Source organism: Phallusia mammillata, chromosome 2 (assembly GCF_965637545.1).
Source record: "Phallusia mammillata chromosome 2, kaPhaMamm4.hap1.1, whole genome shotgun sequence".
Lineage (NCBI taxonomy): Eukaryota > Metazoa > Chordata > Ascidiacea > Phlebobranchia > Ascidiidae > Phallusia > Phallusia mammillata.
The window spans coordinates 10,135,043-10,149,706 of NC_137253.1; the positions used below are offsets into that span (position 1 = coordinate 10,135,043).

Genomic DNA, 14,664 nt, shown 5'->3' on the forward strand with positions numbered 1-14,664 from the left:
CGCCCTGCATTCGCTTATGATGCACGCCTCTCATTTACGAGGTTATGATCAGATTTAAACGATATTTTGTATGCCTGTACTGGATGTATTTTAGAGTTGACCTGTGAAAACCGTTTGTGTTTATCTTTAACCGTTTAACATCTGGAGCTTGTATACCATTGGTTGACTGCGCAAAAATCATATTTAAAGCGGTCATGCCCTGCATTCGCTTATGATGCACGTCTCTCATTTACGAGGTTATGATCAGATTTTAACGATATTTTGCAAGCGTTTACTGAATGTTGTTTAGAGTTGGCGTGTAAAAACCGTTTACATATACCTCAAGCCGTTAGTGGTCTCAAACACGTTAAAGCCTGTACTAATGAAAATGATGAAACACCAAATGCACAGTGAGGACAACACTTTATTGATGGAAAAAGCACCTTATGAACCCAATTTCCACACTTCAACATTTTCAAGTTGAGTCCCATAGTTATATGAAAGCAGAAATAAATGGGAAGAGAATAAATAATTACATTCACAGCAATTGGTTGATTGGTCAGTTAAAACCTGCACTTACAAGTACATAGTACATACTAAACAAGGATCTTTAAGTAAACAGACTAAAATAAAACAAAAAGGTGAAACAATATTGTACAGCTGAAAATGTAATGATTTGCTGAATTATCAAGAAAATTAAACCGGATATCATGTGAAAGATGAGGTTGAACCACTCAATTGTTACAACATGCTATCATGCAGACTACTGGTCAAAACTAGAGGTTGTCAATTTATGTCTGATGAATCACGTTTACTGTCCAATTCTACATCAGAGTGCAAAACATTCTCAGAATTTACATGATACCATAATCACCATGGAGGTAAAATAATATCAACGCCTACAAATGTTTGAATAGAAATTCTTAATTTGGGTATAAGAACTAATAAATAAACTTGCAGGCAGGTAGAACAGTGGAAAAGAAATAACACATATTCCGATTTGATTCATGTAAAACTAAAGTATGTGGTGCATATCTCGACATACAATTTTCTCCTGTGAGGCAAGTAACAGGTCGTATACATCAATGATTTTGCTGACACCTTAAGAGAGAGCTGTTTTTGTCGACAAAATTCTTCCGCAATGAAAGAGTTTCTTCAATTTTTTTCATATGGAATGTTTCTGTTGATTTTTTCAAGCTTTAAGCATTTTTCCCGGATGGTGAACTGCAATACAAAAATAAAGATAAAGTGTATGCTCATTTGACTCGACAATTATGGGTTAAACAAAAGAGGCTTGAGTTTAGTCACCAATAAGCAGTCTAAGTGTTATAAAACAGAGTTAATGTTCAATATTGGGGGTTTTAACTGTGCTAAAATTCAAAATAACATCAGCCAGAAATACAGAAAGAGTTGAGTTTAGAAAGGCAGTAACAAGGCAGCCACTTACTGTAAATCATTTCAATTCAAATCCAATCTACAAGCTCTCATATGACAGTGTGCTGGTCCTCACTTTGCTTCATACAAAGGTAAGAACTTGAAATTCTTCTCACTGAAAGGTCTCTTTGCATTGCTTCATTGCCAGAACCTTGATGCCAATCAGGTACTTCAATCTTGATTCTTGGCTCATTTTAGTGTTTAACATATTCATTTCACAGCTTAGAATGCATTTGTTTTTGTCTTGCTGTTTTACAATCAACTGCCATTTTGATATAAAACCCAATTTACCTGCGATTATTATCACAGCAAAAATAATATTTGCCAATAAAAAACAAATTTAATGCTCCACTGCCATTACCGATCCCGATAAGAAACGCATTATGCTGCGTAACACAGCCGATTTTGATCGGGGACTTCCAGACGGATCGGGTGAAATTCGTAACATTTGCCAGGTTAATAAATTGGTATTTTTTGGTCCTGACTGGTAAAATCGTACTTTGTTCAAAAGTTTTCACACACTAGAAACTACATTTTCTCTTTGATGTGCATCAACGTACAAACAAAACGTTCGGAAAATTAGATAAGGTGTTGGTCAAATATCGGTGGCACTGTAGCAACACTATTCTTGTCCAAGAATTACGGAAATAGTTCCAGTCGATCAACTATCTTCTTTTGTTTTGTACATTGCGTAATTCTCAATGTGAAACAGCTGTGAGCTGTTTACGAGTTTGGACACTGTGGTTTCGGTATGATTCAAAAACGAGACAGAGGAGCCGCTCCGCCGTTCTAGTAATGCGAAAAGGGAGAAAAGGCAACTAGCGAAAAACATGTTTTTATACGTACTGGTTAAATTAGAATGCCTGTATGAGCAGTATATAAGCTTGATCGCGGGGAAGTTTGCAATAGGAAGTCTATTAAACTCGCAGGTAGTTTACAATTTTGTTCAAGTTTTTCAAACGGGTGAAATCGTCATAACTTCCTGAGCTGGCGGGCGAATTCTCTTTTGGTGCGATAAACGCCAATTTCGATTACCGAATCGTGATTTAATTTTGTAGCGCTAGTGAACCAGTGCAGAGTGTTCAAGGCCTGATATTGAGCTACCAACTGTTTGAATACTTTAAGCGGCAGTATCAAGCGGAATTTAAGGTAAATAAAATGTGGCTTATAAAAGTTTTAGCTTTGCATTTGTTGCGAACTTTTTTATGTACGTTTAGAACAACCTTTTGTGTGCACTTGCGGTCTAGGTCGAATTAAACTGTTCAGTTCATAAACTCTCTTGAAGGGCCGGAGTTGCCAAATTGTAAAGCTACAATAAAGGATACGTAAAGGTCATTGTCTGTTCGTTATACTGTTTAGTATTGCACAAAGTGAAATAAAGAAAATCACACAACACTAGATCAGACTGTCAAATTAAGAAGCCAATATGCCTGTTAGGTGACAACGACAATGTGTTAGCTGAATCGTAGGTTTAGTTGTTCTTATATCCCCGCTGTTGCAATACCAGCGTGGTAGCTTATATTGTTAAAAGTCAACACCGGTCAGGGATTTGAGAAGCGTCAACATGCCGAGTATTTCCTTTCCCGTACTGCTTCCCAAACAGGATTTGCGGCGCTTGCATCTGTCAGAAATGCCACATAAATTTTCAACGGTACATGTAACGCTCAAACGGGTGACACCAAAACGCTGAATATTGCGGGACGTCGCGGAACCCGCTAAATATCGGGTAAATTGCTGACGGTTATTTTTTATTTTTAGGCTATTAAGGGTTGGGTTGAGGTTTTATAATAGTATATGGATCAAAAAATGTCCCTGCCTAAAACGTATTTAGCTATTTCCCGACATTTGGCAAAAAATGCTATTGCGGGAGATTGCGGGACGTCTCAGGCGCGGAATGTTTCACTCGGTCGCGGAATGTATCCGGCGGAATTTTTGACGTCCCGCAATATTCAGCGTTTTACTGTCACCCCGCTCAAACCCCTGGTGAGAAAGCAGTATGGGAAAGCTTCTCGAATCCCTCACCGATGTTGACTTTTATCATTCAGCTACCTTGCATTGTTGCGAAAAATTGTAGGCCCTAACGTACTCTTGAAATAATCTTTTGTATGCACTTGAGGTCTAGGCTCATTAAGTTTCCAATGATTCATGTAACGCCAAAATATCTGCTTGGGAAGCGTTACTTGCATCGTTCGAAATTCCCTGGTTAGAATAATTTTCACGTTCTTGTTAACGGTTCTGCAAAACGTAAATCCGAGGATTGGATTTCGTGCTGTAGCAATACTTTTGTGTTCATTTCGTTGTGCGATGACGTTGTGTTCGGTTTTCGCCGAATCGATGAAAAAGTTCGGATCGAAACTTCACAAATGCGTCATATTTGCCCGAAAACTAACCGAAACCTCCGTGCTTCACCAGTCAAATCCACCTTTATTCCAGACCTGCCTTCCACCAGTGATGTAACACAGTGCGACTGTGCCGATAAAGTTTTGTATTTTATTACAAGTATCGCAATAAGACGTGTGTTTTTGCACGGTTTCATACATGTTTTTATAAGTGAGTTTAATGAACAAACCAATTTGTCCCAAATGCAAACAAAAAAAGCACCAATACAATAGGACATTCCAACATGTGTAGTTATGGCTTGCAGCATTACACTTAAGAAATGTTTTAAAGTACCATTTTTGCAATTTGTTTTATTTTTTTAGGGATGTCACATCTGGGTTTTCATCCTCCCTACCTTCAAGCACCACAACAGGTTCCACCATATCCCCAAGTACCACAGCCGGTGGTACCAACTGTTCAAGTACCACAGCCGGTGGTGCCAGTGAGCCGGCCGGTGGTATCAATTGTCCCCGTAACCCAGCATGTTGGACCGATTGTTTCAGTAGCATGCCCTGTTGCTGCAGTGGTGCAGGTTCCAAATCAAAGTCAGCTAACACAACCACTCTATTGTGGGCAGGCATCTGCTCCTACTACTTTAAGTAAGGATAAACACTTTGCTTGGTTGTAAAACAAACAAACAAACAAACAACACAATATATTTCTAAAGAACATTTTGATACAACTTATGTCATTCTAGTGTTCACATGCGATTTGCGCTATTTTCTGGCTATTTAACTTGCTCCTTGGTTTTATATTTTGGTTTATATATCTTGTGGACCTTTTTAGTTGCACAAAATCCCTAATATTGTTTAAAAACAGTGTGTGATTGAGTAACAAAAAAATTAGTTCAATGTCAGGCTTTGATGTATGTATAAGCCATGCAAAGAAGCAACTAACAAAACCCCATCAGAGCATGTGACATTGATTTGCCTTAAAATCACTTAGTTGCTAAGTTAAGCCTTAGCGAATGACCCATGCTCAAGGCTATCCCTACTAAATTGGGTATTTATGGTTTTCTAAATTAAATTTGTGCTTGACTAGAATGTTTTGGCTATGAAATTGTTTTTAAACTGATGAAATGCATTATCTTTCCCCTAAAAAAGGCATTTTTTATCATTAAACGGCATTTATGTTTTAATACAGTTCCATGGAACCCTAAGTCTACAAAATCATTCAAGGGTGTCAAGGGTCAAGAACTTGCCGAAAATGCTGAAACTGCAAAACCAAAAATGTCTGACCCATTCAACCCAACTCTTCCTGGGTATAGCAGCACCAGCTACAAATCTGAAAGTAATTATATTATACTTTTTGCACACACTACAAAGGACTGTTATTTTATACTTTTTAACTTACCATTTAAAAAATGGTGCGTTATTTTTTGTGTAAAAAGAGAAATCTGTTTGGTATCTATTCTTAATTCCAGTGTGTATTAAATAACTCTTTAGTCTACGCTTCAAAATACTTTAAATAGTACTGGATTGGGATGATATAAATAAGTGTCTTTTGGGGGGCATATACAAATGTCTGTAAAGTGAATCAAACTTTTAGTTATTTTGTTACAAAGTTGTCATGGAGCCTCCTCAGTACATAAAGAATGCTCATAATAGACCTGTTGGAAGAGCTGAAAACATTAAAACGGCAAACATGAGGTATGGTGTTTTGACGGTGCAATAAACTTCATGTTAGTAAAATGGTTTTGACACATTTGTGTTTTGTATCAGAGGCCTGACTGGTGAAGATGCACAGGAAGCATTGATTGGTTATGTTGCTGAAGAATGCTGTTACGGGAGTAAAGCTGCAAGGATGATGGAAATCAAAGACATCCAAAGCTCATCTGCTTTACATGTAAAAATAACTGATTCAAGTTTATAGCAAAATTAAGGGAATAAAAAATACAGGCCTATGTTGTAACAACAGTGTAGTGTTTGTGATGAATATTTTTGTTTGTGTGTCGTAAAAATTGTTGGAGTTCCTAAAAGTTGTTTATTCCTGAATTGATAATTTAACGCTTTGTAACTGATTGTTTTTTCAATTTTTATTTTGTCTAGAAACTTAGGCTATTTGCATGAATCAATAATATCCTGCTTTAAAAATACTATTTACTTTCTGGTTGTATTTTTTTGTATTTTATTTCCATTAAAACAGGATCGATATAAATGAACTGTTTTAACTCATAGTTGTAAAAAGATAAACAGCCATTTTATTTGGCACTTTTTGTTATTTGTATAAAATATAATTTTAGCCAGTTGTTTTCTTACTTCAGGGGCAATTACTCTATTTTTTTGCTTTTTACCGTTTGATTATTTTTATATTATACTGTGTATATATTTTTTGTGTTTGATATTTTATCATCAGGTGTTTTACATGTTTTTTTCGCAATTTGGCACTTCTTAAATAACATAATATTTTTTGTAATTCAGTAATTTCATGATTTTCCAGGGATACCAGGAAAATAAAAATCCCAGGATCAGAAAGAGTGTATAAAATAACGCAAGTTTATGCCATCCAAACTGTGACTTCTGATACTGTGACTTTCATACATTAAAAACACCAGATGTGTACCACCAAATGACGAAATTTTCTTTGTTGTAATTTATTTTATTTTTTACAGTACACCTTGGAAACATTTACTGAATCAAGAAGCACCAAATGGCAATTTGAACCATATAAAGGTGATGCATAATCATAATCATTTTCTATTTTAGGTTTTATATTTTATTCAACAAAAGTGTATTTCAAAAACTAATCTTTGAAAGGTCATAAACCTAAATTTCTATTTAAATTTGTTGGTTATCTTTCATACTCTTATTGTGGACGTAAAGGTCACCTAATAGTGAAAAAAAATACCAAAGTGAAAAGAAAATGTTTTATTAGACTGTCTTAAATTATTTTAGCTTCATGAGTATAATCTGGTTGCAATGATTTTTGTTGTTGAGCTGGCTTTGTTGTTTTATACAGATTTTATGCTGATTGACTCGTAGTTAAATGTAGAATAAAATTGTTCCTTGGAACATAACCAGGATATTGTTTTAGGTGGATTTATAGATGGGCCACATAATGGTCCAGCACCTGCTCCTTGGGACATCTCATGTGAATATCCTAATTTGTTTGAAAATGCAGTAAGGAAAAAGGAAATTCCTCATACAGCACATGTCATGGTAATATCATTTTTTATTTTTAGGCTTTGTGGCAATGATTAATGACGTTTCTTACTTGTTTACCGTATAGCCTATACTCGCCGATAGGGCGCGCCACCGTATATGTCGCACTATTAGTTTTGTGTTAAAAAAGTTTAATTTAGAGTTGACTCGCACACAAGTCGCACTGAAAATCTAGGGAATTAAAAGGCCCTTTCCCTAGCTTTTTTGCATAGATAACTTGTGCAATTGGTTGTTTTTTAGCATTGAAACCGCAAAACAATTTTTTCTCAACAAAGCGGGAAAATCCAACGCACGCTGAGTGGTCGCATGTGCGTGGGCGCTCATAAAACTGTCTCGCATTGGTATGTGCGTGCACGAGCGCATGCACCCGTACTCGATAGAACCACAGTGGCAATAGCACATTTCCACTACAATTTGCGTCTATAACGCGCACCCTTAATTTTTTATTGAAAATTAGTATCAAATTTTGCGCGTTATACTCAAATAAATACGTTATATCCGCCCAATAAGCAGACCCCAGAAAATTAGTAGAAAACGTAGGTCCTGACAATCGGCTTATTAGCCGGAAATACGGTACTTGCAATAGCCGAAAACTTTCAATTTTGTTCCGACTTGGTGGCGATTTGCACTTATGTCGAGCGGATTGGTCGCACCTATATTTTTTTAAATATAAGAAAAAAATTGCGATCTATCTGCGAGTATGTACGGTACAGGTTTGTCACAAAATTGGTGTTTATGACGCTTTATATCCTGCTACAACATATAACATTAAAAATCTATCCTGTTGTTACTCAGTGGTCTCTAAATTTAGCAAAGCAATCTGTTTAAAGCAGAGATTCCCAACCCAGTTGGAATTCTTCACAAGAGAGCTATTTTAAAACACGGGGGAGGAATTTACTTTAATTATTTCATGTCTTTGGAACACCAAATATACACTTTAGCTCTGGGAATATGACCTTTTAAATTGATAAAACCCCAATTTTAAATGATCTTTGTATGGTTAAGCATCTACTATCTAATATGCTTAAGTGGAATGAAAACTTTTGGATTGTTTAGAAAGGAATTTATTTACAAAGGTTGGGAACCACTGGTCTACAACTATGTGCATTCTGCTGCCAATCTCTAACAATAATTTGAAGTAATGTTTTCGCATCTAAACAGATCTGTCATGTTTGCTTTGGTGAAGGATTCAATCGATGCTGGAACTGTGTGGGTCATGGAAAAGTAAAATGTGGGAAATGTAAAGGTAGCGGCCAAACACAAGAAACAAAAGATGGACAGACTCAAAGAGTTAAATGCAGTTCCTGCCAAGGAAATGGAAGAAAAAGGTTAAATAAATTTAAAAATAACATTTGATAAAAAAATAGCTTGTTATTCTTTTGAACCGTTTAAACCGATGGTGGGCAACCTTTATGCATTCGCGAGCTAAAAAGTAGTGATATTGCGAAAGCGGGCTGCAACGATAGTTATGCTATGCCAGGGATGTGCAACATACGGCTCAAGTTGGCTATATTTAAGTGGCCCGAACTGACTTCGTCAAAGAGTCCGTTTGTTTTGTACTTTTTACTGTTAATCGTGTTTGTGTGGCCCTCGCTGGATGTCCGAAATTGGTTATATGCCCAACCGACGAATAATGTTGCGTACCCCTGGTCTAGACGGTATAATAATAGTTTTATACGTTTTAAAGTAGAGATGTACCGAATATTCGGTTTGCCGAATTTATTCGGCCGAATCGGCCACTTTTGCAAAGATTCGGTTTCGGCCGAATAACTTGCTGCGATTCGGCCGAAACCGAATCTTTTATGAACACACATTTAAAGCGTTGAACGTGTTTTTCCTGCTTAGTACCAACGAAAATCCTGTCAGTTATTATATTTTTTACCGCATTATCGTTTTCCCCACTGCAGACAACTAAATAGTAATTCATTGCCGGGTTGGAAATTATGCTTAAGGCAATGTTAAACCCCACAGAAATAAGGATGAAACACAACCATTCTGCACTAATTGCCTGGTAGATAAACTTATGTTTTCATGTCAAACGCGTACCGTACGACTTGTGACGTCATAAATGATTCGGTTGATTCGGCCGAATTTATTCGGCAAAACCACCAAATATTCGGTTTCGGCCGAATCGAAATTTCTCCGATTCGGTACATCACTATTTTAAAGTCGATTGTTACATTTACGTGTTTATTTACGCAGTGAATTGTATGTGACGCTTTTTTAAGCTGGTCCAACAAGTTAAATTTCGTAGACGTTCTGATTTAGCGCTTGAGTAACCAATCTTACGTTTGTAACATAACAATACGCGTCAGGAAGGTTTTTTTAGGTTGACTTGTCAGGCGTTGTCCTTGCGATAGAGGCAGTTAAAACAAGGATAGGACTGTAATCTTATAATTTAGTTCACAAACGGTAAACTTGTTTATCACGTGGTCGACGACGTAATACCATGGGTAGCGACTCCTCCCCTCCTCCCGTAAGTGGGGCCATTCCCTGTACCTGTTTTAACAACAACATGTTGCGCTTTTTACCACCCTGCTATGTTTAAATTTCAATGCTTCTCGAAAAAGGTTTAAGATACCCACTCACACAGTAAATTTCAACAAAGCCCATGGCACAGTTCCAAGGCAATTAAGCCCACATATACATAATTTTGTCTTTGCATGTAACAATGTCTATTAGTTACTGATACTATCGGCGTTCAATTTTGCATCCAGCCAATCAAAAAGTAAAAATTTTTAATGCGAGCTGGCCGCTCAGAAGTGGGCTCTTGGTTGTCCAGGCTTGGTTTAAACACCATCAAGGTAGTGGTTACATTATCCACTGATTTGCTAAATGTTTGAAATTGGTATTTTGTTAGTTAGAAAAAAAAAACTGTTTTTGATCTGTATATTACCTTCTAAAACTAAAAAATCCAATTTTTTTAACAAAGATTTTAAATTAGTGCATTATTTTATTATCTATCAGTTTGGTAGAATAAAATTCTTCTTTGACATTATGCGCTTGAATCTTTTTCTGCATTTTATCATGTTCAAAGCAACCAGAGGTTCGTAGGTTTACACCCTTAAAGTCAAAGCAAACTGGAAAGTCATGACTGTCTAATCAGCTTTATTGATGAGATAATGTGGTTTAAAACAGTGTGCACTGTCTGCGGTTTAACGGTTTCCTGTTATTTTGTTGCAGATGCACACAGTGTGGAGGTAATGGATGCGTGAAATGTGAAGGTTGTGAAGGTTATGGAAAAATCAGACAATATATTCAACTCATCGTTTATTTGTACGTAAATTTTGTGGAATATAGAAAAAGCTCTGATTATAGCACACATGGTCGCACTTTGCATTGAAGAAAGGCCACTGTGCCACAAACGCATTAACAAAAAGTCTGGTCAGTTTTTTTTTATCGATTTGGGCCTGACTTAAAAAAATACTCGGCATAGTTTGCAGCACAATTTAACCAATTTTCGGGCTTTTTGGGTTGGACTTTCGGATTCGCCTATGGCCCGCTTACAGTTGTAAAGGTGCTTGCAATAGAAAGCTGATAAATACTAGATTTAGGTACCAGCGCCCGTTGCGTTTGTAAACATTCGCTTCTTTTTTTTCGTACAGCAAGATCAGCCTGTCCGATTTTGGTGTAATATAACAAAGACATTGTTTTACTAGTGAGAATCATGTGGCTGACCACATTGTGGAGAGAACAGCCATGCCTACCCACCTAATTCGTAACGTCGACGGTGAACTCATCTTTCAGCACACTGCTGATCGGGTAGGTGTTTTTTTAATCCTGAATAAACCCCTGGGTCTGTTGGGAGCATTGCAATAAAAAAGTGTTGGATAAGTGTTGGATCTCATTCAAAAACTGGCAGTGTTGTAGAAGCAATGGTTTTGAAGTTCCTTCTCATCGCCTTGTATGCGCCGCACTATAGACTTGCAACGGCAAATACATGTCATGCATTTTGAAAATGTTATTAAGAAGTTACCCCAAGCTCACACACTAAAACTTTAATCTAAAGTCATCCGCCGTTTTTTTGAAAATATATATTTCACCGGCATCTTCCGCATCTAAAAAACAACAAATACCGCTAAGAAAATAAAAGTTCTCAGTCTATTGGCATACGGGTGGGCAACCTTTGTTACTGTAGGGCCAATTATAAATGTCAAAAATGGATCGCAGGCCGCATCTGTGTATAACACAAAGTGATTTTGCTTGGTTTCTTACCAAATATGCTTAACTACAAGTATAATTCGTATTTAAATCTAGCCACATTTTGTCAGGTCGCAGAAAACTAGCATCAGGTGCATTAATCAGCTCAAAAATATGTAATAATTGGACTCGTTTGCCAGTACTTTTGATATCCAAGCGTCTCTGCGGGCCGCACAACCTTTAATGAAGGGCCGCAGGTTGCCCACCCCTGGCATACGCCTTGTCATATGGGAATGCTTGGTGACCGACTGATTCGTTATTACGCCTTCAGTGGGCAATGGTGTACTGTGATTGTCCATTCCCCAACTACAATTGATAACCGATGTAAAGAAAAAAAAAGTGTTTTGGGAGTAGTGGGGTAACGTAGAAAACTCGTTAGTGGACTTTCGGCCACCAACAGTAGAACTAAGAATGATTCTCATGATTTTCTCATCAGGTTCAGCCTATTCAAGGATTTAACGACCATGAAATAAACACTAAATCTTCGGAATTGGTTCGTTCACATAACTGGGAGAATAATCGGATCTGGAAACAGGTAAAACACTTACTTTTTTGAAAAGGGCATTAAAACGCTTTCTGCGTGCGTTCTTTTATCTCCGTTTAATTGCTTTTACATGTTAACTTCGTGTCGCTTTTTTTTACCGTTGTATGTCACCCAGTTGCATGCCTTCTGTCGCTTTTATTTTTTACAACCTGATGATGACAATAGCACTTGTCGAAACGTCGTTATGTTATACACCAATATACTGGCTCTGGTTTTTTTGCTCTGGCATTAAAAAGAATTTTGTTGTTTGGATGAATAGGTTGTAAAACGTAAGGGTAATTGTTAATACATTTTTGTAACTGTTAAACATTTTTTCTTTGACACAGAGGCACAAAATTCGTTCTGTACCAGTTTACGAGTGTAGATTTTCGTACAAGGACAAAGGTGGAAGGTTAGTTGCTTGTTTTGTTTTTTGTTTTAGCAACTAGTGCAGATTTTGTATACATCGTTTGCTTGATAAAAACGAATATCAACTATGTAGGTCAAATCCACAAATAAGTTATGTTTAACTTTTAATTTTAATTTTTTAGCTTTTAAAAGTTTGGTACTACAGAGGTATTTCTATCACTTTCGCAATTGTTAGGAGATAAACTGCTTGGAAAAAAACTTATTATGTTCAACAAAACACAACTGCACATTTGTTATGAAACGACTAATAGGAAAACATAGTGTTACATTGAAGGTTTAAACTAGAGCATAATTTGTGCAGTACCCCTTTCATTTGAGAGTGCTTTGTTTTAGATACTGTATAATGATTTACACCGCCAACTAAAGTAAAATTACTTTTAGGTTCTGGGTTTACGGCAAACAACGATCAGTTTTCACCAATGATTATCCTCACACATGTTGCTGTTGCAAATGCGTCATCTTGTAAACTGGTTACAAAAAGAGCCAAAAATTCATCACCACATGATACAAGGGAAATACCTCCTTCAAATATACTTCGTTATCTTATTCAACGACTTTGTTTTTTTGCATGTAAACGTATTGAAGTACAATGCCTGATTTTTTAACACTGTCAGTAGTTCGAACGCCTTGATACATTTTTCTACGTCTATTGTTATTTTGTAAGGAATAAGCGCTCCAGAATATAAACGAATTTAGTCATTTGCTTCACAAACTCATTTACTTTTTTACCTGATGTTACACATTGATCAACTCGTTCAAATTATTTGAATCTCAAAGACTGCAAGGCAGGTCAAACTTCATAAAAACAACTATTCGGCAGGTCAAAACAAGCTTTACACCTATTTATAACGTCATTTACCTGCTTGCAAAGACGCGCTAATGTGAAAATGCATGTACATAACAGAACAATAAATCGTATTTTTAACAACCCGCCCAAAATCCGCAACCCACAACTCGATGTCATAAATCCACCCAATTGGGCGGGAAAACCGCCACCCTGGTAACGCTGATAGTGTGTGGCTTTGTATGCTGTATATTCCTTTTAAGCCTGTGAAATTGTGTACAGTTTTAGTGTGAACGCGTTTATTGATCATTTTGTATGCTTCACTTTGTTAAAGTTCGAAGCTAAATAAGCATACGAACTTCCGTTGTTTTACAACTGCAAAAGCCAAAAAATGCAGCATTTACATAAGATTGTTTTGTACAACACTGATGAGATGATTGCATGTATTGTAAGAATATTACACAACCAAAGCTTTTTGTAAATTTTTTGTTTGTCTATTTGTCATACATTTACATTTGTTGTTAAGTTCCAGTACATTTTCTACCATTGCATTGTTCTACATTTTTCAATCGCAATTACAAAATAACAACACGACAGAAAATTTGCGGACAGATGTAGGCTACATTAAACTCATAAACATACATTTAATTTTTATCTTTTTGAACTCCAACTATCTTGCCCTGCGGAACTGTTTACCTTTTGATGCCTACGTTTGTAGTATGTTTCTAAATCATTGGTCGAGGGTAAATAGTATGCATTTGCGTATAATGCGAATAACCTATCCTACTTTATTGCTAAAGTTCTTTTTTTTCAAAGATCTATTCCATAAGAAATCAGTCCTTATTTACTTCAGTGCAATATACTGTACAAAAAATAAATAAAACGCTCAACGTAAAATTCAGTGCAGGAAATAAATCAGGAAGAAAGATCTCTTGTCTTAATCCAGTGGTTCCCAACCGGGGAGGAATTCCTCCCAAGGTGTTACATCGCCTTGTACATATGTTTATGTTTTCTGTGTTTCCCGCCAATAGTCTTGATTCCTGTGTATGACGCAGTGTTGTGCCACCTGCAACATTGTTTGTCACACTATCGGTGATTGTGATGTCACAAGTTTGGCATTGTTTATTGGTATCACGTCTTGTAAGCGAGACCGCCTCGTGTTTATTAGTGACTGGAACTTACAGCGTCTGCATGCGTTTTTTAACTGGTCAATTATGTTTGTTTTTTGTGTATAACGAACAGGAAAATTATGCTGTTTAGAAACTGAATCGTCCAATGTTTGACTTGGATATTTAGTGATCGGTAAGCATATGTTAAACCTTGTTGTTAACCTTTTGGATTTGAATTTATGTGAAACCTGTATTCAGACGTGAATTCCGCCGTCGTCCAACCCGTGTTATTCTGAACCGAACTGTGTTATTCCGGTAAGATTATTGTTGCTTAAAGTTTGCCGTCCGTCACTAGTGTGATTAAGTGATGTTTATGTGTGATGTTATTAGATGCTGTGTTTACACACCTTCTACTGATCGCTTGCATTTAAACGACTCCAGTCCTCTAATAGTTTGGTAAGCGTAAATGTCATTGAAATTCGACTTCTGTTGCATTGTCTTAATTTGAACATTTTTTGTAGAAACCGCCTTTTGACCCCTTGTACTCGCCGTGCTGCCATACTCTCGAGCTCCATCTTTCGGCTATATTGTAAAATAAAAGAGTTCGTTATATAGCTGCTGGCGTCTTGGAGTTTGAGCGCAAGGAAAGGCGCGTTAAAGACAATT

At 36.7% G+C, this 14,664-nt stretch overlaps 1 protein-coding gene and 1 long non-coding RNA gene across 3 annotated transcripts; one reads left to right on the forward strand and one right to left on the reverse strand.

The window, feature by feature from the left end:
- Positions 1-385: 385 nt before the first annotated feature.
- Positions 386-2,149, reverse strand: LOC145213878 (uncharacterized). The gene is made up of 2 exons (XR_013856905.1): positions 1,427-2,149; positions 386-1,203 (listed from the first exon to the last, which is right to left on the reverse strand). It is a non-coding gene; the product is annotated as an uncharacterized LOC145213878 (long non-coding RNA).
- A 122-nt stretch (positions 2,150-2,271) lies between these two features.
- LOC145214696 (protein SSUH2 homolog) lies at positions 2,272-14,416 on the forward strand. Of its 2 annotated transcripts, XR_013857100.1 has the most exons (14): positions 2,272-2,562; positions 4,116-4,391; positions 4,936-5,082; positions 5,357-5,441; positions 5,514-5,637; positions 6,404-6,464; positions 6,826-6,950; positions 8,115-8,281; positions 10,137-10,229; positions 10,613-10,715; positions 11,590-11,688; positions 12,024-12,088; positions 12,487-14,313; positions 14,389-14,416. XR_013857100.1 is itself a non-coding variant. In XM_080083280.1 (13 exons), the coding sequence occupies exons 2-13, from the start codon at positions 4,118-4,120 to the stop codon at positions 12,569-12,571; spliced, it is 1,428 nt and encodes a 475-aa protein (XP_079939406.1). In that variant the 5' UTR covers positions 2,272-2,562; positions 4,116-4,117; the 3' UTR covers positions 12,572-14,416. The 2 variants fall into 2 exon arrangements, 1 of the variants encoding a protein (XP_079939406.1); XM_080083280.1 differs by having other exon boundaries at positions 12,487-14,416.
- The last annotated feature ends 248 nt before the right edge of the window (positions 14,417-14,664 follow it).